This window comes from Pempheris klunzingeri, chromosome 20, assembly GCF_042242105.1.
Source record: "Pempheris klunzingeri isolate RE-2024b chromosome 20, fPemKlu1.hap1, whole genome shotgun sequence".
NCBI classification, from domain to species: domain Eukaryota; kingdom Metazoa; phylum Chordata; class Actinopteri; order Acropomatiformes; family Pempheridae; genus Pempheris; species Pempheris klunzingeri.
The window spans coordinates 19,841,790-19,866,377 of record NC_092031.1 but is presented as its reverse complement, the minus strand read 5'-3'; the positions used below and the strand labels follow the sequence as shown (position 1 = coordinate 19,866,377).

The following is a 24,588-nucleotide window of genomic DNA, read 5'->3' as shown; positions in this document are numbered from 1 at the left end:
AGTTAACTACTGAATATCCTCTTTGAAACGTAACGTCTGCACTGCGCTCTGGTTTATCGTTTAACTTCTAAACTCATGCTGTCCACAGAGCTGCTTTAAGCTGACACCAACGTGCTACATTTTCCACGCTGCTAATTCTGCTTCCTCCCTTCGTCTTGCAGCCCACGTGCCCAGACACTGATCACGTCCACCATCATCAGGGACGTTCCAATCCCTTAAACGTGATCTCAGAGCTCAATATTTTGTGCAGAAATGTCAGCTGATCTGTGGGTGTGAGTGACAGCAGCTTTACTATAATGTCCCTAAAAATGATGCTGGCGTGAGTCAGGGTGTCCCTGTAGGCAAATACAGTTCCTCACTTCTCATTTCTCTTCATCACATCTCTGTCACACAGCTAAGACATGAGGAGGAGACCCAAGCAGAGGTTAGTGTATGGATAGATGACATATTAGTTCACTGATTAGTAAAACCAGATGATGACAGTAACAAAGCCTTGTGGTGTAGGCTGCTGTGGTGATATACAAACATGGCACACAGTGGGCGGCTGTGGCTCAGTGGTAGAGTGGGTCGTCCCTCAATCAGAAGGTCGGGGGTTCGATCCCCAGCTCCTATGGGTCAACATGTCGAAGTGTCCTTGAGCAAGACACTGAACCCCAACTTGCTCCTGAAGCAGCTTCAGTGTGTGAATGAGTATGAAAGAATAGTCTCCTCCAAATTACATTTCTCCTGTATGAATGATGTGTGAATGGGTGAATGAGGATGTCATGTAAAGCGCTTTGAGTAGTTGAAATAACTAGAAAGGCGCTATACAAATACAGACCATTTACTATTTACAGTGGAAACAGGAAGTATCTCACCGCCATAAACTTTAGAAAACACTGATTGATTATCAATAACCCAGAAAACAATACAGGTCTTGTTGAAATTCGAGCTGCTCTACTGAAGGGAATTATTTGAATACATCGGCTGTAGTTGCTGCTTCCACTGTGACCAAAAAAAGCCTTTGACCACCGTATTAAAATAAGCAAAGAGCAATGCAGCGACTGTCTCCTGCTCCCCTGGTTAATGTGGGTTCAGCCTTTTACATGACCAGGAAGAGCCGCCATGAAACTCTTAAATCCACAGCACTTGACCTGCCACCTTTTTCCTCTGCCTTCTGCTCAGGCAGCAATAACGACAAGTCACATCTCAGGCTCATACTCGTACTATACTCAGGCTCAGCGACTGTTTCCTGATAGTAAATACTGAATACCCCCCCCCCCCACACACACACACACACACACACACACACACACACACACACACACACACACACACACACACACACACACACACACACACACACACACACACACACACACACACACACACACACACACACACACACACACACACACACACACACACACACACACACACACAGACTTTAAAAACGTGGCACTGACCAGCTGGAGGGAACATCCCAGAGAAAGCGTTTGTCAGCATCCACACTTGTCGCCAGGCCTTTAGCAGGCAGCAGCCCCATCACACGCCGACCGCTGGGATCATGACCAGAAAACTCCATACCCAACATGCACTGCTGCAGAGCGAGGTCACCTACACAGTGAACAGGAGACACGGTCTAGTTGTTGACCACCATTTTCATCTTTGTGTAGTCTACTATAATGGCACTGTGGGATGCTATTGTTAGAGGAACCAGGTGTATGAAGCCCGATCCCGTCTACACACACTACCTGGAATAGCGTCCGGTGGCAGTTTGCCGGTGGCCAGCATTATGTCTCTGAAGTTGAGCGAGCTGTAGTAGACACGACACAGTTGCACATTGGGGTCGCTGCTCACGTAGTGGCAGAGCGGGGAGGCAATCCAGCGCAGAGACGACAGGTCACCTCGAGTCAGCACATTAACGTAGGCGTGCTCTGTCAGCTCTTCATTTACATCTGACAACCAGGGAACACAGACAAAGGCCTCAATTTTCTCTTGATTCACCCTGGTTGAAGTGACAAGGCTACCAAAACTGGTACTTTCTATCATCTTCACAAAATCCTAAGTGGGTGGTGCTTTTGAATGTATAATGTTAAACACTACTGTTATGTGTTTAAGAAGTCAAAAACAGCAACTTCTGACAAAGCACTTCATCCATCTCTGTCCACAAAAAAGTGCATCAAACCTGAGAGGCTCATTTAGATTGTTTCCGTCATGGTTTAGTTTAGGCCACACAGTGATACGCCTGCTGGTGCCACCTCAGTTCTGAAGGTTGCCTCCAGTGATCAGTCTATTAACCTCTGAATTAACCTCAAAGTGTCGTTGGGCAAGACAACCTGCTCCTGAAGCAGCTTCAGTGTGTGAAAGAACAGTCTCCTCCGACGACGATATGAATGATGTGTGAATGGGTGAGTGAGGATGTGATGTAAAAGCTCTCTGAGTGGGCGAAGTGACTAGAATTTACCAGAAAAGGTTTCTCATAGATAGTCCAGTTTTACTGTCCTACAATCCATCTGTAATCTGGTGAAGCAGAACCAGAAACGTATCAGTCTACCTGGAATCAGAATCGTTTTTTATGTTGGTACCGTGACTGATGAGCTGGTGCCTGAAGACGCCCCAGCGTCCGTCTCTGAACACGTTCATCACCAGATCTCTCTCCAGCACTGACTGGATGGATTTATGAGCCGGCTGGAGGCTCGGTGCTGCTGAAGACTCGTTTAGATTGGACACAAACGCACACCTGGTGACAAGGAAGGGAAAACCAGGAAAGGGCATTAAAAAGGGAACACAGCAAAAGTGAGATAATGCCGACGATGAAGAAGCTCGCACACATCGTATGCACTAGTATTTACTACACAAGCCTTTAGTTTCTATGTTACACTGGCACGGGTTCGTATGCTGGATGACATGTCTTACCGTATTCGGTGGCCACCTGGCTCCTGCCGTAGACAGTTGACCATTCCCACAATGCCACAGTGAGCCTGAGAGGCAGTCAGCCACACTGGACAGTCTGACGAGTCCACCAGCAGCGCCTGCAGCACAGATCCACACAGTAACCCAAATTCATGACTGATGTCATGTTTGTAAATGATGACCCAAGTAAACTGCCTCCTGGCTGAGGGATTTACTGCACGAGCTATCATACAAACCTGCCATGTCATGTCTACCCGTCATTCTGGCTTGAAAATTCAAGACAGTGCAGAACATTTCAAAAGGCAGACACAGAGGGTTACAGAACCCACCTTGAGTGTTTCCACCCACTTGTAATCGGTGCTGTCCACAGGTAGGAAAGTGGGCTGTTTTTCTGGAGCTCGACGGCGACAAAGAAAGAGGGCTGAGCCATAGAAAGACTTCCTCACAGCCACCAGGCTGAGAGAGGCCTCAGAGAACACCTTCTCCCACTCAGCCTGGTGATAAGAGAAGGAGAGAATATCAGCAAAACACCACGTCCCATCGCACATCCACTGTGATGTTAGCATCTGACTGGTCAGCTCACTTAAACTCATTATTATTATCAAAATCATTATTCTGAAAGGCCGTTGTGTCTGTAGATGCACAAAATGTGTTTAGTGTTAAGTGTTAAAGGTCTCCAGACTGCCCGCTCTGACCTGTGTGAGCAGTCCTCGCTGGCTGCTGCTCTGAGTGGCGCTGGAGAGGAAGGCAACCGTTTCCCCGAGAGTCTCTCCCTTCAGCAGAGCATGGAGGAGAACAAACCCCCCTTGTTTGGCTCCAGCAGCTAGATTTGTCACCAGCAGTCCAGGGTCTGTCGTGAGAGGGCCCCAGGCGTGGTTACACACCACCAGGTCTGCCCCTCCTACCATGCCTCCAGGAGGTGGGCCCTTCAGGGGGTCCCACTGGGCTGAGGTGACGGCCAGCTCCTCCAGAGCGGCCTGGTGGGGAGCAAGAAGGTCCGGGCTGGCCGCTGTGGCCGTGTAATCCACACGCAGCATAGGGTGGATGTTCAGGAGGGCGACAGCACGAGAGAAGAGCTGCCCATCGTTGGAGAGAGCCTGGCAATGAAGAGGGTTGGAGCATAATTCAGCGATTCTGCTTCTGGACGACATTTGCCAGATGTTCTCTATTGGATTTTTATTTGGTTTTCAGTCTTACCTCCAGGACTTTGATCTTGCCAGGCATGCTGTTCTCTATGGTGGTGTCCAGGCAGTGTCTGAGGGCCTGGCCGTCCAGCAGGCCGTGCAGCAGGCTGTCCTGCAGCAGACACGCCCTCTCTTTCTCTACCATCTGTTCCAGCTCAGACTGAAGGTTCCCATTCAGCTCCAGGCCACAAAGCAGGGCCAGCAGCCGCACCAAGCCGGGCTCAGAGGGGCAGGGGAGGGGGCCGTCTGACTCCCCTTGCAACCCAGGGATGGAGAGCTCGACACCGTGAGGCACCAACTTTTGCTGCAGTCTGTGGATTAAACCTGGATGGAGAGAGAGGACCGAAGAGTTAGAGGAACATGGAAGCAGATGATCCAAAAAGAGAGATGTCAGTCAACAGTTTTATAGATTTTAGGATCGTACTGACTGTATTAGTTCCTTTTAATCCAACTGAAATGATGTTGATTACTCTTTTCAGTATCAGTAATTTCATTTCATTTGACTCTTCTATATGTTAGTTGTTGAAGCCCCCCTCCCTCTGAGAGCCCATCTAAATATCTAATAATGCTGGTAAAGCTGAGAACATGAACGGCTGCTTTGGTCATATTTTTCCCCCACAAACGTCAGCAGTGTTAAAAAACAAACCACATCACACCAAAGTCATTTATGTGGTTGTTCAGAGCCCCCTGGCGTCTGTGGGGACTGTCCCTGGTGGTGCATTTAAGGCCACTCAAAAATCTAAGAGTTGATGAATAATCAGCAAACTATCGAACATTTTCCACTCGACTGACCCAGTGGTTGGTCACTTAGTACAAACTGTGCTGTCAAACACAGTACAACCATTTTAAATTCCAGTTGGGAAATTCTGCACAATTATGTACACTGAATGGAGGTTTGATAGCATAATATGATGAATAATGTGGGACACTGTCAAACTGAGTGGAATAAGCTGCTTGAGGGGAAAACAAAAGGATAAAATGAGACATCAGTGCTTCACACTCTCTTTAGAGAGCAGGAGGAACCTGAACCCAGAAGCCTTTCAGTTATGAGAGATCATGTGGAACCCTGAGGACAGTGCTACATCTGCCCCTGTCCCTGAACCCTAAATGGTTTATAAGCTTCAACAATAAAATGTCATGTTATTTTAAATAGTTAAAATGATCCAAAATGAAAGCTGAAGTGATTTAAAGTGACAGAGGCTGTTATCTGTTGTACCTTTGCAGAGCCTCAGCTGCTCTGCAAGCTTCCCATCGGCTGTCAGGCATTCCGTCTCCATATAGGGAACAAACACAAACTCCTCCAGGGTGGGGGGACTCTGCTGCTGCTGCCGACGGGGGGCCACGGTGGCGTGCAGACCGCAGATCTGGACTCCGCCAGCAACAATGTTGTCAAGGCAACGGTTTACATGGACATCCACGGCTACAGGAATGAGTTTGATGCAGAGTTCAGGATTAAACATGTTTAGAGTCACAACCAACAGTTGTTCTAAAAACGACAGTAAGTCCGTCTGTGTAGATTCATGTGCAGGTGCACAAATCGGTTTGGACTAGATTGGTAACAAATACCTTGCTTTCCATCAGCGTACTCGCAGACCTTCTCCAGGTGGACGGCCGGATCAACACACACCGAGCGGATCCTGGTTGGCAAGCGCAGACTACGGCCCGACAGCCCGACCACGATCATCTGCAGCATGGTGTCCAGAAAGGTCACCCAGTTTCCTGTCCACTGCAGTTTCCCGCTGTCTCCTGGAACCAGCCAATCACATGACAGCGGCCAATCAGCAAGGACAAAGTATAGCACCTACGTATTCAATTCAATTCAATTCAATTTTATTTGTATAGCCCAATATCACTACAGAGTGTCTCATAGTGCTTTACAAAGTTCACTGAAATAAACAAGTGTAAGCGAACAAACAAACGTATGATGGGTCTGGTGGATAAAACTAGTGACATAGCACAGTGTCTTTTAACTAATGTCATTAAATCATTGTAAGACAAGAAAAAAGGACACAAGGGTAAAGGATAACACTGTTCACAAAGCTGGTTTCAAAAGCAACACACACGCAAACACTCTTCACTGTTACCTGCATTGTTAGACTCTAAGATGCCCTGGAAAGTCTTCCCATAGTCATAGCCCCGCAGGCGCAGCTCTTTGTAGACATCATGTGCCGTGAGCTTCATTTTGGGATCACCACTGTCAGAGGCAGTCTGTTGCCTTATCCGACCGCAGAATGAATCGAAGGCTGCATCCTCCAGAATGCTCACCTTACCTAAAAATCACATGCACAACAAGAGAAGGCAGAGATTCGTGGGACTGAGAGATGTTCATATGTTCACTGGTGAAAAAATGGAACAGCAATTTTCTAGACATTTTCATGGCGTTTTTGTTGTCGGCTTCCTTTTTCCCACAATGTGGAAACAAACATGTTGGAGAGAGAAGTGCTCTGCTCACCATGCAGCTTATATAGTACACCTGAAGAGGAGTCTACAGCCTTCTGATCCTCTACTTGGGGCTGATGCTCACTGTTATTCATTCACTGGAGCTGCTGACTGTTGCTTCTTTTGCCTCATACAACCCAGCTGCTCATGTCTCATGCAAAAACACTGTGATCCACGGCAGGATAAGACGGCACCCGGATACGTGAGCAGGTGAGTTCTCAGCTCTCATCATCGATCATGTCGTGTAATACGCACAAAGTAAAAGAAAAGCTGCAGTGATAGACATCTCCTCAGCACCCGAGGGGTGTCAGCAGATGTCTGGCCTGTCAGACAAACAGTGCTGTTTATAGCCACCTACCACTGACAGCCAGGTTCCCGTTCTCTGACACTTCAAACTTGTTGGTGGCGGGCATGAGACGCACCTCCAGCTGGACAGAGCCTGAGAGAAGCAGAGAGAAAATCAGATGAACACTGAAAAGGTAGTGAAGCAGCTCAACAGTCCATCACAATCAGCCCCCCCACCCCCCTCACACCCCTGCAGCTCTCTCTCACCGGTCTTTGGCAGGATGGTGGCCCTGTGGATGGCGATGTCTTCAAAACATACAGGGGTTTTGTCCATGACAACCCCCAGATGTCTCACCATGGTGCGCCAGGCCAGCACCAGGTACCCCGTCGCCGGATAGAGGACACGTCCATCAATGCAGTGTCCAATCAGGTAGTTGTCTGAAGACTCTGGGTTTATGTCTGTCGTTGAAGGAGTTGGACAACAAGCACACGAGCGGTCAAACAAAATGTTATGGGATGAAACTGGAAACATGAGGACAGAGCAGAACAGCCTTTCAGTCCAGATGTACATTTCTTACCAATGTTGTAGACGGTGGAAGAATTGGATCCTCCTGAGCCAGAGGAAAAGTCCTCCACCTTGGGAACATCCCACGTCTGGGCATGGTCCCACTGTACCAAGGGGGAGATCAGAGGGGTGCCCACTGGCACAGGGTACTTCACCGCAGGGTACAGGCTGTTACCATCCATGCTGATGCTACAGAGGTGCATTAACAATTATTTTACTATCAGCACCATCTCCAGGATTGTTCACAGAGGAGAAGCAGACAGCAGGCTTCACTGCAAAGCCCCCCCCCCACTACACAACCTTTACTGACCCGCTCATGTAGATTTTGCCAATGTTTGACAGGAAGAACTCAAGGTTGTTGGTGTGGCCTCTCTTCATCAGGGGGAGGATGGAACACGTGTGCTTCAGGCTTCGCTTCAGGATGGCCTGAACGCAAAAACCAAAGTTCATAACAGTTCATGACAAAGCTTTTTCTTTCTGCGTGCTGCTACAGAAATATTGGAGGGTTATTTATTTATCGCTTCGTTCCTTCATTCATTTGTTTAACATGACAGATGGTCACAGAGATTGACAGCAGGTCTGGCTGAAAGAGAAGCTGCTGCTTGTGCATTATGTCTAATACAAGATGCGCTAATACAGGCGGAGTAAAAGCCTAGTGAGCCAAACCACAATATGAACAGTTTCATTGTTTCCCACTGCCAACGGCTGGTTGGTAAAAATCAGTGTGAGCTTTCAGCTCCTCTAAATTTTGATATCATATTTTAGTCAGCTACATTATTTGCCTCCACACAGAACACATTCTGCATTTAGACTTTTACTACTCTTAAAACACAACCTAGAAAAACTACAATGACAATATTGTCATTAATGTTGTAAAACTCCCCCAAGGTGAGGGTGCTTCATAAATAACTCCCAGGTTCTCTTCTGAGTGTTTTTAGTCTTAGTTTAACTTTAAGTGGGACTCCTAGGTAGGCTCCAGAGTTGGCTGATAGATCCAGGCCCTGGCTCACACTGTACACATGGATGTTTTCCAGCTTTAAAAACATGAATTTGAACTCATTTGTGTGCTGCTAGGTTGCTTAATGCATGAAATGATTAGTTGGTGCTGAGTGTACCTGCAGCAGAGCATGAGGCGCTATCTCCAGCACCACTGCGTTTTCAGGCACCAGGCTGAGGCCCTCCTGGAACAGCACAGGGCTCACCAGGTTGTTGACATGGTAGTCAGCTGAGCTGTACAGAGCCAGAGGAGAGTCCCACTCAGGCTGAGGGATGCTGGTGCTCACCCAGCGGGAGGAGCGCTTCCGTGGCTCCTTGATCACCTACACACAAGATGGTAGTTTTCATTCTTTATCAATATTCAAATGTGTGCTGAACACTGATCTGCATCAGGCCACTTGGTTCCTGCAGTTGTGAGAATGATGCTACTAATCTGACGAGCCTGGTATCCTAGGAGACAAAAGCTCGACATAAAGCAGCTGAATTTGTAGGAAACAAAACAGAGTTGGAGCTGTGAGAAGATGTGGAACTTGTATCCACTAATTAACAGCAGGTAGTCCGTAGTGACAACAGTAGTCAGAGCTTCATGCACACTGCTGGAACATAGCAGTGCTGTGTACCTTCTTCAGAGCAGCCAGCAGGGCAGGAGCGATGGCGGCCATGTAGTAAGAGTGGAAAGCAACACCAGCGCTGCGCACCTCCTTTGCAAACACTCCCTGCTCCTTCAGCTCCGACACAAATTTAGTGATCGCCTCCTGATGAAACACACACAAGCACATCTGTCAGCACGCACCCCCCCGGTACCTGGGAAAACTACATGGGTAACAGCCAGTGTGCCCATGCTTACATTAGATAACACAGACGCTGTCACACAACCGGACACTGTTTGACACTGATCATCATCCTGACATCTTCTGTGTTGTAGCTGTTGGCTATCTACTATGTTCTTCTTCCTTCTTCTCTTCCTGATTCACATTTACATTTCAAACTAAAAGTAAAGGTCTTGTAAGTCTGCCTGCTCATTCATGTGTTAACGAGGCTCTAGAACACACGGTGGGACAGCATGTCTGACCTGAGGGCCGGAGATGGTGACGGTGTCCTCGGCATTGTGGCAGGCCGGGACCACCCCCTGGGGACACTGAGCCAGACACTCCTGCCAGGTCAGCCCTGGAACACAGACAGCGAGCACAAAGGTGAAGGATGTGCAACACTAAATGCTGCATATTGAGGCTTTCTTTGTGCTGTTTAATGGAAATATACACGGCTGACTGGCAACTGTCCACCACGGTCTTTCTTCTTACCTGAAGTGACTCCCCTGTGACAGTGATCAAGCAGTAACATCAGCACACAAACTAGTAACCAAAGGAGTCCAGTTTCCTTCTAAATGTTACCAAGCTTTGACACGATGCTCTCCTGGTGTCCTTTAGATCTGATGGCTGTGTGTGGTCACCTTACAGGTGCTGTTGTTTAAGGCAACTTCAAATGCTGTGAAAGAGGTACGTTACACATCACTGCCCACTGCTAAAGGCAGCGGCCCACCACGGCCCAGCGGTGGTCGTGTGTGTGGGTCCCAGGGAAACTCAGTAGGTGTCTGATAAAATGAGGGATTAGGGATACAGGCTGACGTGAATTAAAAACAGCCTAAAACCAGAGATATCAGGCACAAAAGCACCTGGTAGAGTAACAAACAAGATGTCATGACTGAGTTTCTTTTCTATTAAAATCTATTATTTCTGCTAAAAACAGGGTGTGTGTGTGTGTGTAGTGAGCTTAAAGCATCAGAGACGCAGGACATCAACCTGGCAACATCAACCTGGCAACATCAACCTGGCAACATCAACCTGGCAACATCAACCTGGCAACATCACTGCAACTGATTAGAATTATGAAATTACTACATATATTAAAACTGAACTATGTTTTAAGAATTGTGTTTTATGTAGCAAAAAGACATTCAACAGTTGACAGGAGAGAAGAAAGCTTCCCCCTAATGCTTCACACTCACTGTCTGTAAGATTAAATCAGTCCAGCTACAGAAGAACCTTTCCAGAGACAGTTCTCACAAACTGTAGCATTTCAGAAAGGGACAAAATAAAGGCACTGACTGACTGACTGACTGACTGACTGACTGACTGACTGACTGACTGACTGACTGACTGACTGACTGACTCTGAAGGTTTTCATTCCAAACAAGCATATTGTACAATGACTTCCTTGTGCTCATTTGATAAAACCAGCTGTTGGAATATAATGAAGAAGCATTGCTCCGTCTCTTACCGACTGCCGCCATGCCTCCTGGAGGAAGGTTGGCCTCCTTGATGCAGCGGCCTCTCCAGTATGCAGCCAGGATGGCCTCACTGTGGCTGAGAGAGCCGTCAGCGTAGCCACAGGCCAGCTCTCCCACGGAGTGTCCCACGATGCCGTCGGGCTGCAGTCCCAGCTTAGTGAGCAGGTCGATCTCTGCTATCTGTAAGCAGGAGAGCCACGGGATCATTTCTGCCTGGTCTGCTGGATCCAGTTCAATAAGGAAGTCTACTAGCATCGATTGGACAAGGCTCAGCCCAAATCAGCCTGCTACGCTCTCTCTTACCAGGACCCAATTTTACCACACGTTCAAACTGAACACTTTGAGTCACAGCATTGCTGCTGAGTTATTTCTAGATGTGTATGGTTTGGGCCAGCTCGTTTCCAGGATGCAGTCTTGTCTATGGTGTGTATGTATGATCGACCTAAGCACATTTCTGTCCAAGCTGGGTCTGTTTCATGGTGCTTATTGCTGCCTATCTGGGCCGAGACACTCTTTAAAAATAGATTTCTAATCTCTGTGTCAAAATGAAGACAGACTTACACTGAAGTTCTACTATAGCTGAGGAAATATCTAACACCTGATCATGCCTTAGCTGACCTGCCAACTGGATGTCAGTGAACCCCTGAGTATATAGCAGAGCTCTCTCTCTCTCTCTCTCTCTCTGTGGTACCCAGTGCTGACTGTCTGAAGGAAGCTGTACAGACTCTGCCCAGTTAGTTCCTGGACCATCAGACAGTCCTACTACCAGAGCAGTGACCTGACACCAATCTGCCAGGGTTCCCACATCAGACATGACATCTCCACTGTACCTGTATGGCGGCAAGGCCAACAAAGGCGTGAACAGTATCTTCAAAAGTGGCATCGTCTGCATCCATGAGCAGGCGGGACACAACCAGGCCGGTGTCCTTCAAAGCTTCGTCCGAGCGCAGGATGGACTCTCTGAAGTCCGGCAGCTGCATGAGGCTGCGGCCCATACCTGCCCACTGGGTTCCCATACCTGTAGATACAATAGGCATCACACACCTTCACCCAACAGGACATCACATACTGAGGACATCTCAATTAATCATCACCTCCATTCCAAAAGTCAGCAGTAAACTCCACTAATAACTAATGGTTTGTATCAATGATGCAAAAATCACAACATTGTCAAATGACAGCGTTTCCAAAAGCAGATAAAATAACTCTTTAGTTCTATTTGTTTGGGTTGGTACACAGTTCTATACAGAGAACGGTCCTGTTCAACTACTGTTCTGATTCAGATTATGAACCACTGAGCTGAGTAAAGAGAAACAGTCCATCAGTTTCCAAACTTTCAAATCTTAATCAATAATCAATATTGGTCTATAAGGGTGTGTCCAGACCTTTGACTGGCACAGTATGTGAGTGTCTTTGCTGACTGACCTGAGCAGATGTACCAGAGCGGCCTGGCACTGGCCTGCACCTGCTGCACCTCCATGACGTCACTCTGAGAGCCGATCAGGGCGTAGCCTCGGTAGGGCATGCTGGCAGCAGGAACTCCCGACACTTCATTCAGCAAAGACAGGAAGCCGTCATCTGTAGCGAGCTCCTTGCCCTTTTGGAGCATGGCATTCACAGCGGCCTCCGTTCGGCCGCAGGCCTGAAGAACTCTGGGAATGGTCCTGGGCTCTGGGGTCGCAGCAGCTGATTTCTCAGCAGGACGAAGGATCACGTGAACGTTTGAACCTCCAAATCCAAAGGAGTTGATGCCTACGATGCCGCCTCGGATGGGGATGGGCCGGTCAACCACTTGAACCCGACCATCAGTGAGGGCGGGGATGTCAGGGTTGGGACTGTTGAAGTGAAGGTTGGGGGCCCAGACTCCTCGCTCCAAAGACAGCAACACCTGAAAAACAACCAATACAATAAAAACACAGGCCTTCTCTTTTTGCTGATTTGGTGTCTAGACCCCCCCCCCCCGCCGCCTTCCCTTTTGAGAATGGGAGATGGAAAACCTGCAGTGACTGATGAAGTATTCCATGTGTGTTCAGGGCTCTGCTTTCTGAAACATCTGACAATTGAGCCACGTTACGCAGTGACTGACAGGTGTGTGCAGTGGGTGGGGTCTGAACCCCCCTCTTCAGCTTGTTTTTCATTCTTGACAACTACCTCTGTAACTTTTAGTGTGAACAACTGAGTGTAACACCACGAATGTGCGTCGTTTTCCCCAATTGAACAATTAGATGTGCAGAAGACTCAGAGTCCAGAAAGGCCGTGTGGTGTGGAGGCTACGACTGGAGTGCTGCCACGCTCACCTTTGACAGGGCAGCCAGCCCAGAGGCCGGTTCTGGGTGGCCCATATTGGACTTGGTGGAGCCAATAAGCAGAGGCTCTCGCTTTGATTGACAGAACACACCGACAATGCCATTCACTTCCTGCGGGTCGCCGACCTGCATGTAGACAGCAGAGATACACAGAGCTCAAACATTCCTGGTGAGGGACAGCAGGTGTGTGTGTGATTAAAAGTGTGTACCACGTCTTTGATCACTTTCTGTGTTGTGATGCCAAAAGTGTGAAGCTAGCCTGAGCACTGACCTTTGTTCCGGTGCCGTGGGCCTCGATGTACTCCACCTCCTCAGGAGTTATGTTCACCTCCTGGTACAGAGAGCGAACCAGCCTCTGCTGCATCTCACCTGACGGAAAGGTTACACCTGAGGGACCAAGAGGAGTGTGTGAAGCATGGTACGCCGCACTATAACACACAACACACAACCTCTATGCAACAATACTGTTTATTGGAGCATGGAGCGTGGTCCGGTCATCACTAGAGCAGCTCCAACATGTCTAGAAACACAGTCAGGTGACCAGTTAGGCTGGAAACAAACTTGAGCCCCACAGGTAACCATGGTTCTGGAAATGCTGGATGAAACACAGGATGGAAATGTCTCCTGACGCCCTGCACTGGCTGAGCTCTTACTGCCTTGAAATCTATTTCTCTGAATCGCAAATTACATTGACCTGAACAGGAGTGGAAAAACTTCCTCCTGCAAACTTTGACAGCAGTGAAAACATTGTGCCATCAAGACAACATGAATAATCCTCTAACTGATAGAAGTGGCAGTAAGTAAACTGATAGAACACCGACACAGTGGAGAAATGTTCAGACCCAGCTGAAATACCATCTTCTGAAAATGCTCGCAACCACAGAATCACAAATCAAGCGGTAGTGTCAGCACAATGTAGTCACAGTATCAAAAGGCAAATCACTCCCCGTACAGAAACCCTCCTTTCAGAGTGTCACAGCAACACTTCACTCTTTTCTGCCATTTTATAGACCAAACCATTAACTGATGAATCAAGAAAAGAATCTGATTATGTTAAAGTGAGGCACTGAATAATCTGTCCAGCACATGAACCAGAACATCACCTGAGCCTGCCATGTCATTTTACTGGAGCTAATGAGTCAAAGCCTGAGTTTCCTCTTGCTCACCCTGCTCTTTGTATCCATCGGTGTTGTTGCCAGCGTTGAGCACGGTGGCGTAGACCCTTTTAGCCGCTGACCGCCTGGTCAGCAGCACGGCCACTGCAGCCTCAGAACGGCAGTATCCATTTCCTGACCGACAGGGTGAGAACAAACATGAACTTTAGATTGATAAATGCACACATATATATACACAGTGCAATTAACACACACACACACACACACACACACACACACACACACACACACACTAGATGGTGTCGCTCATTCAAACACTCTTGTTTAGATTATGGGCCAATTTTTCTTTTCTGTCACTGAAACATGTTTCATGTATTGTTTGTGGTAGAAGCACACATTGGGCATAAGCATTGATTTGATCGCTCCATCTGGACCAAGTGGCGCAGTGGGAGGGAGGATCTCCCCGGGAGGGGGGATAAGAGCTAAGCTGACCAGGCTAATACTAAGGGCTGCTGTTTCAGGCTGCCTGAGCAACGAGTCAGACACTGTTAGTGCCCACATCTTTACACAGAGCTGGCTCCATCTCAGTGGCCCCCCATCAATCCACTGCTCCTGGAGGGAGAACCACTGGGCACCAGTGAAAACCAGGGAAATAGTTACATAACACGGTAAAATGAGTACGACTAAGATTGTGAACTAATGGTGAGAGAGACGAGCTAAAAGGTGAGAAGATCTGCTGCGGACAGTAAAAAGTCTAAATCCTGACACCTGGTTTGGTTTGATTAAGACTTCTGTGCAGCATTTCAAAGGGGATCTATGGCAGAACTGTCCCTGTGGTGCCAAAAACACAAAATGCTGCTGTTCTGGCAGTTTTATCAAAAAAATGTATGTATATAATAATAATGTATTCACTTTAATGATAATGATCATCATATTAAACAGGAAACAAATGTGAAAACAAAACTCCTGCCTGAAACATATTGAGATGGCGAAGGGATGACAGGAAACAAGGGAGGCGGAGATGTAACAAAGGCCTTCAACAGCTTCTTTTACCTGACGAGTCAAAGGACTTGCAGGTCCCCTCAGGACTGAGCATGCCCAGTTTCATGAACTGCACCGAGGTGTTTGGCTTGAGCAGCAGGTTGACTCCGCCCACCAAAGCCGCATCACACTGGCCCTGGCGAATGGCGTGGAAGGCGTTTTCTAATGCAAGCAAGCTGGAGGAGCAGGCTGTGTCGATGGCAGTGCTGGGGCCTGGAGGAGGACAGGGGGGGGGGGTTAGAGCTGCAGAAAAAGGTACCCAGACACACCCTGAGTTCAAACTGATCAAGGTCCTGTAGTTCAACAAATCAAAAGCATTCATCTACCAGTCGTTCCAAGTGCACAGCGCGTGTGTGTGTGTGTGTGTGTGTGTGTGTGTGTGTGTGTGTGTGTGTGTGTGTGTGTTCTGTAGTACACATGGTGCTGACTGGCAGGCAGTCTTAAACCAGGGAATCCAGGAGAACTTGGGAGTGACCTGCATCACAGGAAGCTGGAGCTGAAGGAGAAATGGCCACATGGTGGCAGCATTGGATCCAGATGTGCACTGAAGCAGCAGGCACCACTGCAGCCTTCTCTCCCCCCCTCCCATCCTGTGGCTCAGGGTCAACAGCAGCCTTTCCCACAGGCCATCCGCAGAACCACAAAGAAGAACAACTTTGTGATGTATTCTTAACTCAATACAAAGCTGCAGCAAGTAACAGCACAATGCTGCCCATGCTGATGAGCAGCCATTTTGCAACGTGTGCTAATGTTTCCAAAGTCTTAATGTACTGGTTAGGGTGGCTGCTTTTCTGATGCACACACATTCTTATGGTACAGCTCAGTTCTCAGCACAGCAGAGTGAGCACTGCTGATGCTGGGCAGATAGAAAGTAGTCACACAGTTTCACATGTGAAAAACATCCATCAGAAGTCCATCTTGGAGTTTGGTATCTAGTTCTCATGATATGTCCCAGATTTGAACAGAAACAAAAGTGTTAAATGGGCGGCTGAGGCTCAGAGGTAAAGCAGGTCGCCCCTCAATCGGAAGGTTGAAGGTTCGATCCCGGCTCCTATGAGTCAGCATGTCGACGTGACCTTCAGTGTGTGACTGTGTGTGAGAGAACAGTCTCCTCCAGCTTAGATTGATGAATGAAGGATGTGTGAATGGGTGAATGAGGATGTGATGGAAAAGAGCTTTGAGTGGTTGAAATGACTAGAAAGGATACATACCACTGAAGTCGAAGAAGTAGGAGAGTCTATTGGCCAGCATGGCGCGCTGGCAGCCGGTCATGCTGTAGCCCAGGAGCTCCTCTGGATCCCTGCTGAACGCCTCGCCAGCCTCCGAGCCACTCACCCCGATGTAGACGCCCGTCTTACTGCCACGCAGAGCGGCCGGGTTGAGTCCTGCATCGCAACATTTCATTTTAAGCCATTCACTCAGTATGTGATCACACTGAGTCACTGAGATCTGAAAATCAGATTTCCTGTATTCATCTGCCACCACTTCAGCCCTCTTCATTCATGTTACCGTCCTCTACGGATCTGCAGGGCTGAGCGGTCTCTCCCTCCCCTCACCTCCATCTACGATGGCCTCGTAGGCAATCTCCAGCATTAGACGGAGCTGGGGGTCCATGGTGTTGGCCTGTTTGGGATGGACTCCGAAGAAGGAGGCATCAAACTGGCTGATGTCCTTCAGTTTACCATTCCTCTTTGGAAGACCGTACAGACCTGGAGAGAAGCAGAAGTGGTGACACACACACACACACAAGTACAGAGGTGCAGGGTTTGTATCACATCTGAAGAAGCACTGTAAAGATCCTGAACCATTGTTCCTGCAGGGACAGAGGGGATCCTCTACTGGCTGCCTAGTGGCTCACATTTGGAGGAATATTTGCTGGATGGCAGCAAGAGAAGACACACAGCTGAGCCACAGAGGGAGGCAATGTCCTCCTCTGTGTCGGGCACTTAACAGTGAAAACACACGTACAGGACTACCTCATCATGTGAGCACGTGCAGTTCACCTTATTCTTCATAAAGAGGGTGCCAGGCCTCCCTCGGGTCATGAGCCTCTTCCTGCTTTCACAGGTTACCCTTTCTACTCCCCCTACTCCCCCATGATGCCTGCTGTGTGGTCCCGGCAGCCTCAGCTGTTCAGGGCCAACCCTTTCAGCGCATGAATGTGAGCTTGAGATGGTTGCCAGGCACTGAGGGGTGGGTATTTTTTTCACAAAGGAAAAAACTGCAAGCAAGAGAGGGAGGACTGGAAAGAGTGGGACAGCAGAGAGGAGAAAGAACAGAGAAGTTATCAAATCAGCAACGATATGAAAGAGAAAGGTAATATAGGAGAAGGTTGGAATGCTTTATGGAGTGAAGTTTCTACATGCTGAATCCTTCAGGATGGGTGAGCAACTAGCACGATACTCAGGAAACCGGTGAGGCCGTGCTCAGACGAGTCTGACGGGGGCCGAGCTGACACTGAGCGCAGGCTGTAACAGCACCATAACACCATAACAGCTGAGCCTGGTTCACCTTTTGTGGTGTCACGATGCACAACAATGCCTTTCAGAATTATCTCCTGCATGTACATGTGTAGAATTAACAGTATATGTATTTTCACTTCATCAGTCTATCCTTGTATCCTCTAATGAACCTGCTGAATGCGTTTCCTTCAAACAACCAATGCACAGCCAATGTTTGGATTATTTGGAAACCTGCGTTGTTTGCATCCACGTGTCTTCGGTATTACCCAGCAGTCTGACCTCTCTCCTACGGTCATTGGACGGGGGCCACCCCAGACTGGTCACCAGTATAATTACATACATGATTAACAGTGCCAGTCAGTCACAGGGCCGACAGAGAGACAGGCAACCACTCACGCAGTTTAGAGTGATCAGTTAACTAAACCTTGATGCCGGAGAAAACACACACATGAGGAGAACGCTCATACTCCACACAGACAGCCTGGCTGGGGCCTTTCACATTCACACATCATTCATAAAGGAGGAATCTAACTGTTCATTCACACTTGGGAAACACAGCATCAGGGGAAACTTGGGCTTCAGCGCCCCAAAACACTGAGACATGTGGATCTTTGGATTGGTGGACAACCTCTGTGCCCCAGAGCATCTTAAATTTAAATACCAATCAATCGATCAAACCTGCCACTCCTTGTTGCACACAGCACAGAAATGCATGTCTGACCCCCCCCCCCCCCGGACCAATCATCAAATCCAGCTTCGTTAGGGAGCTCACCTGGTGTCCACCGCCGGTTGTCTTCCGTCACCATGTCCACACTGTTGATGAGGTTTTCCCAGAATTCCTCCAGGTTGTTGGACTCGGGCAAACGACCCGATATCCCTGCTATGACTATCTCATCCATGCTGGATTACTGTGAACAGGGAGAGACGCGTGTCAACAAAAGTGGTTCACGGCGTAATTACACACATCAATAATGGTGAGGAGTCGTGTGCCGCAGGAACCGCAGCAGCAGCCCTCACCACGCTGGCACATGTTGTTATAGTCATTACATTAGCTGGTACAGAAACACTAAATCATTTCTTAACAATAGTTTCTAAGATTCTGGTCTGCACTCAGATGTGTTGGTTTGGGTTTTATTATTTTAAAGAACCTTGGAAATAGAATTTGGATTTCTGAATGCGTGTGTGTCTTCCCAGTCAGCTGATGTTGAGGGCAGCTGGTTCAGTGAAGGTGCGTGCTACTGCTGGTCACTCACTGGTACAAATAATACAGTCTGGGGGGGGGGGGGGACATGTGTGGAATAGCCAAACACCTTGAAAATCTTCATCACAACAAAACAAGAAATGTGAAGAAGGTCCCTGTGGCAGCGATTCAATAGTATTCATTCACTCTAAGCATGTATTGAGGCATATGTAATTGTGTTGGCGTTGACTGGCAGCTTTGGAAATGAGGAGTCCCTCTGAGCACGCATGAAAGAGCACTTAGAGCAGACAATGTAGTCTGCCGATCGCCTGCTCTGTGTACATGAGTGAGCAGGACAGTGCTGTACTGTGGATGTATGTCTTCGTCTTTGTTCCTCGTTTCTAGGCCAGCCGCGTTCGTGTCAGCGGGGACACAGCTGCTTCAATGAAAGCGTGTTCCACCTCAATATAGAGCAGCCAGGACGGCTGCTACCATCCTCACACCGTCCGTCAGAGCTGTTCAGCACACGGCCCCAAACGGACCCAGGTGGAGCCTCTGGTACTGAGGTTCTCCTCACATATCGTCATTTTCATGGAGACAGAGAGATGACTACCATGTCTTACTGTGGCCTCTTGGCTGGAGCTACAGATGGTACAAGGCAAACTAAATCCTCAGAGCAGACTTTGTTTGTTCTCTCCAACTGCCACATTTCAGTGAACTGGTTCGACACAAACATATATCCCTCTAAACTGGTAGTTCTGGTCATGTGCAAAGCAGGTGACTCAAATCAGCCTCATACTCAAACAGCATCATCATCCTGGAAGAGGACACTCGGTGTGTAACCGCAGGGTAAAGGTGATCATGGAAACAAATCTGCGAAAGGGGACAGGTGGACAAACAACCCCCCCCCCCACAGACATGACAATGACAATAAACTGAGTCCAACCAACAGTCGAGAACACAAAGATGTTCAGTCTACAATGACAAAGCCGGGACCTTTTCATTAACACCTCCCTTAAGCATTCATTGATTATCAGAATTGTTGCCAATTCGTCTGGTGACTAACGATTGGAAATCCAGCTCAGCACCTATAATACCTGACTGCATGGCACCCAGTGCAGGATCATGTGGTACAGTGAGTGATGTGATGGCTGCATTATTTCATTTCTTCCATGTAAATGTTGTCAGATGGCAACCATGACGACTACACCGGTAGGAGCTAGGAGCAGGGCGCTCACGGGGTGACGGGGCTGTCCTGGTCCTTACTGTGGCTCAGTAGCTGAAGGGATTTGGGCTCCAGGATCGACTGGCCAGGGATTAGACCGAATGTAGCACCTTCAGTACAATATCTAGCCTTACCTGACCCAGATCACACACTAACACCCTGCACCGTCCTGCAGCGTGACAGGCCTGTCTGCATGCTGGGCTGGTCAACACATGGACTGTACAGTTACTCAGCACTCTAGAAAGTGGGCCTGCCCCGCCACAGCCTCACGCCGTACACTACATGGTCTTCTACAGTCGGTCCGTACCACACTCCCACTAGCCCAACCACTCCGGACTGCTGAGCTCATCCAGCAGCAGCCCACAGCAAGACGATACCTGTCACACAGCCTGCGGCAAGATCCTGAAGGTGGAAACACACCGACAAACACCAAATAACAAACAGAACCGTTACTCTGCAGGCAGTGAGGAGGACAAACTCGTTCCTGGAATGCAGCTTTAAAACCTGTTCACACCAGCTTCAGATCACTTTGTCTCCCATAAACAAGGACAGCAGTGGGTGAAACCACATCCCTCCAATCAGGCTCCCCCTGGCTCCAAGAATGTCTCACGTACAAGTTCAAACTGGCTCCCTGTCTACGTGGCTCATTATCATCCTTTTTATGATCGTTAAATAGATATTTCAGTCTCTGAAGTGAGAACATTGTGTCATCGTTACTTCTGGTTTAACTCAACTGGACTGGAACCAGAGATCCTCCTGCACCAGCCAGTCACCAAACAGGAAGACAGTTCATATCAACGGCCTTCATTTGGTCTGATCTCGTCCAGCGGCCATGTTGCACAGAACAACAGGAGTAAAGACACCCTCACACAGCGTGTCCACAATCTGGCTGTGTCACCAGTCACCCTGGACCTGTGGCCCCGGTGACCTGCTGGTCCTCAGGCTGGGATCAAGCCTTCCTGAGAGGCCTTAGTCATGACATCATCATCAGGATCTCACTCCTGTGACAAAACACCAGAAGGAATCTGACAGCAGCGTCAGTAACAGACGCCTGGCATGGTCAGTACTGCAGAGAGAGCAGCATCAGTAACAACAGATGCCTGGCATGGTCAGTACTGCAGAGAGAGCAGCATCAGTAACAACAGACGCCTGGCATGGTCAGTACTGCAGAGAGAGCAGCATCAGTAACAACAGACGCCTGGCATGGTCAGTACTGTACAGAGAGCAGCATCAGTAACAATAGACGCCTGGCATGGTCAGTACTGCAGAGAGCATCATCAGTAACAACAGACGCCTGGCATGGTCAGTACTGCACAGAGAGCATCATCAGTAACAGCAGACGCCTGGCATGGTCAGTACTGCACAGAGAGCATCATCAGTAACAACAGACGCCTGGCATGGTCAGTACTGCACAGAGAGCATCATCAGTAACAACAGACGCCTGGCATGGTCAGTACTGCACAGAGCATCATCAGTAACAACAGACGCCTGGCATGGTCAGTACTGTACAGAGCATCATCAGTAACAACAGACGCCTGGCATGGTCAGTACTGTACAGAGAGCATCATCAGTAACAACAGACGCCTGGCATGGTCAGTACTGTACAGAGCATCATCAGTAACAGACGCCTGGCATGGTCAGTACTGCACAGAGCAGCATCAGTAACAGACGCCTGGACACACCCTCTGGATGAGGGTGCCTGGATGGGACAGTGGACACCGGCCCGTCCGGCAGCCCCCCAGCCCACCATAAAGGCAGACGGTCCTGGACTAGTTCAGGCTCCCGGCAAACACACCGACCTCAGCAGAGGATGATCCACCAGAGGAAGCAGCCGAACAAGAAGTCCTCCCCGATGGGACCAGGCTCCGCGGGGACTCAGAGTGTGTGTGCCGGAGACAAGTTAGCGTTAAGTGGCTAAATGTGGAGCAGAGAACCGGAGCAGCTTGTGCCGGTAAAAACAAAGGCACATTAGTCAGGCCTGTTTCAGAGCGGGGGGGGGGGGGGGGGCACTCAGACAAGTCACGTAGGTCCCCCCCCCCCCGCTGTGTCAGCGGACTCACCTGCTAGCAGACCGGCCTGATGTTCCTGCGAAACTCGGAGCACTTGGTGAAACGTTAGCGCCTGTCGGGCATGTAGAACTGCGTCCGTCAGTCTGTCTGTCTGTCCGTGGCGTCCCGGTCCGTCGGTTACCGTCTCCCTCTTTCCTCTGATGAATTTAAATGTGTCACATTCGGCCTGGCCACGCCACATGGGCTGACAGCTTGGCTTGGCCGCGCAGTCCAATGAGAAAGGAGGCAGGGCTCTCGGATCCAGCCACTGATGGAGTCATTCGTTGAACGCCCCGCAGTCACGGAGCGAAAAAAACCCGATGTTGAGACGAGGTTACTGCAGTTCAGAGCGCTGCTCCGCCCCCCCGCCCGGCCCGGCGGCAGCACACGGCCGGGGTACCGATGAGAGCCCGGTGGGCTGTGGGAACACTTGCACACGGTACTTGTACACAACACGGTACTTGTACACAACACAGTACTTGTACACAGGACACAGTACTCACAGGACACAGTACTTGTACACAGGACACAGTACTCACAGGACACAGTACTTGTACACAGTACTTGTACACAGGACACAGTACTCACAGGACACAGTACTTGTACACAGTACTTGTACACAGGACACAGTACTTGTACACAGTACTCACAGGACACAGTACTCGTACACAGGACACAGTACTCACAGGACACAGTACTTGTACACAGTACTTGTACACAGGACACAGTACTTGTACACAGGACACAGTACTTGTACACAGTACTCACAGGACACAGTACTTGTACACAAGACACAGTACTTGTACACAGGACAGTACTTCTAACAGCACTCAGCATCCTCCTGTGTGTCAGTTATCCAAAGACACACACACACACAGTTAACTGTACAAAATGAACCATGTGTGAGTGTGTGTGTGAGTGTGTGTGAGTGTGAGGGCTCCACTGAGGCCATCATCCTTCGTGGGATGCTGTCTGATCATTAGCACTGAGCCAAAGTGTGTTTGAGCAGAATGATCAGAACACATGTGATCCTGTGCAGCTGTGCAGTCTGGACCAGTCCAAACATGTCACCATCATGACCTCTGCTTTACCCACACAGTAAAGACTGGACACCACTTCCTCTTCCTGATGTTTCCTTTCATGTTCGGCTGGGGCCCTGCTCCGACTACTTTCTTATTCTAATGAGAGGAGAGAAGCTGTGCTTTACTGCAGCCTACAGCTACACATGAAGAAGAAACTGGCACACATTCTTCTCCTAGCCTCAAACAACACAGCCTTTATCATGTGCACGTTTCCTTTCACAACACTCAAGTTTACATAACTTTACATTGACCGTGAACGCACAGGCCGGCGTCGGCACACGTGGGTGCACACATGGGAGTATGGTGGATGACATGTAGGTTGGCCAATCACGGGCCGGGGGTGTGAGGCTTCAACCAATCACAGTAGACGAGAGGGTGTCGTTGGGAGATAGGGTGATTACAAGGCGGTGCCCGGGTGATGACGTAGGCAGGAAAGCTGGTGTGACTGGTGGGGGTTACTGGAGTTCATCCTTCAGATAGCATGATGTTCTGAGGAGAGGCTTTCCCACTGACCCACTGTGGTGATAACAGACCTGAGAGCACACACTGACCTGGGATCAGCAGAGACGCACACCGGAATGAATGAGCTCTTCTTGATGTTGTGGACGGTCACATCAGTGGGCACGTGTTCGGGCCAGAGTGACTTCAAGAGAGACAGTTTGTTTTATGGGAATCAGTTCTGCAGCCCACACTGTGTGAGAGACAGGAAGAGGAGTCCTGTCTCTGAGTCAGCACACAGCTCTCACATGGAAGGAAGTGACGTTTCACTCAGAAAACCTGCCAAGACCAATAGGCGGGGTTGGTGCTTACACCATGAACCAACAGGGTGCCCCCACTTAGGTCAAGGCCCCATTCACAAGTTCATTTGACTTTTTGGACAGACTCTGGCTCCTTTTCCCTGGGGAGGCCCTGCCAGATTTGCATGTGACAGTTTACAGAGTTCAGTCAACAGATAATTTGACTAACAAACTTTGAACAGTTTTTATGGGAACGCAAAGTAAATAAAGAACATGAGTTAACTACAAAGCAGTGAAACACACCGAACAGCCTTAAACAGCCCATACACACAAAAGAACAATGATAATTATCATCAATAATAAAGGCTCAAACACTCGAGCCCTGATGGTGATATGAGCAGGAACACAGTTTAATTCTAAAAGCCAATGCAGAATGCAGTGTTTTGGTATTTGAAGTATCTCTTGTTGGAGAGCATTTCTTTTGTTGGGGCGTTTACTCTCGTGTGTGAAGCCATGATTAATTAAGATTTGACACAAATTGGCTGTGAATGAGGCCCCCACCTCCAGAACTCATTAGAGATGGATCCTAAATGACCGGTACACATGGAAAGATCTCTTAGACCCTCCCTCTGACACTGCATGTCCTTAGTTTTTAATGCCGGCTTGTTTTCTCAGACCTGCCAAAGCTTGAGAGATATACAGGAGCACAGAATGCTTCGAACACAGACGGACGGCCCTGTG

At 48.8% G+C, this 24,588-nt stretch overlaps 1 protein-coding gene across 1 annotated transcript in view; it reads right to left on the bottom strand.

The window, feature by feature from the left end:
- The window catches only part of fasn (fatty acid synthase), a 31,789-nt gene extending 9,570 nt beyond the window's left edge, over window positions 1–22,219 (bottom strand). Inside the window, exons 1-28 of the mRNA XM_070852157.1 lie at window positions 22,041–22,219; window positions 18,348–18,483; window positions 16,670–16,822; window positions 16,325–16,498; window positions 15,126–15,326; window positions 14,124–14,246; window positions 13,229–13,344; window positions 12,949–13,083; window positions 12,077–12,539; window positions 11,482–11,669; window positions 10,642–10,831; window positions 9,437–9,531; window positions 8,985–9,119; window positions 8,484–8,687; window positions 7,679–7,794; window positions 7,382–7,557; window positions 7,071–7,262; window positions 6,877–6,957; window positions 6,164–6,349; window positions 5,646–5,825; window positions 5,296–5,499; window positions 4,093–4,403; window positions 3,591–3,992; window positions 3,225–3,389; window positions 2,899–3,014; window positions 2,568–2,722; window positions 1,734–1,937; window positions 1,446–1,596 (exon numbers count right to left, since the gene is read on the bottom strand). Coding sequence (XP_070708258.1) covers window positions 1,446–1,596; window positions 1,734–1,937; window positions 2,568–2,722; window positions 2,899–3,014; window positions 3,225–3,389; window positions 3,591–3,992; window positions 4,093–4,403; window positions 5,296–5,499; window positions 5,646–5,825; window positions 6,164–6,349; window positions 6,877–6,957; window positions 7,071–7,262; window positions 7,382–7,557; window positions 7,679–7,794; window positions 8,484–8,687; window positions 8,985–9,119; window positions 9,437–9,531; window positions 10,642–10,831; window positions 11,482–11,669; window positions 12,077–12,539; window positions 12,949–13,083; window positions 13,229–13,344; window positions 14,124–14,246; window positions 15,126–15,326; window positions 16,325–16,498; window positions 16,670–16,822; window positions 18,348–18,474 — 4,943 coding nt within the window. The 5' untranslated portion in view covers window positions 18,475–18,483; window positions 22,041–22,219. The remainder of the gene's footprint in view (window positions 1–1,445; window positions 1,597–1,733; window positions 1,938–2,567; window positions 2,723–2,898; window positions 3,015–3,224; window positions 3,390–3,590; window positions 3,993–4,092; window positions 4,404–5,295; window positions 5,500–5,645; window positions 5,826–6,163; window positions 6,350–6,876; window positions 6,958–7,070; window positions 7,263–7,381; window positions 7,558–7,678; window positions 7,795–8,483; window positions 8,688–8,984; window positions 9,120–9,436; window positions 9,532–10,641; window positions 10,832–11,481; window positions 11,670–12,076; window positions 12,540–12,948; window positions 13,084–13,228; window positions 13,345–14,123; window positions 14,247–15,125; window positions 15,327–16,324; window positions 16,499–16,669; window positions 16,823–18,347; window positions 18,484–22,040) is intronic.
- Window positions 22,220–24,588: the final 2,369 nt, after the last annotated feature.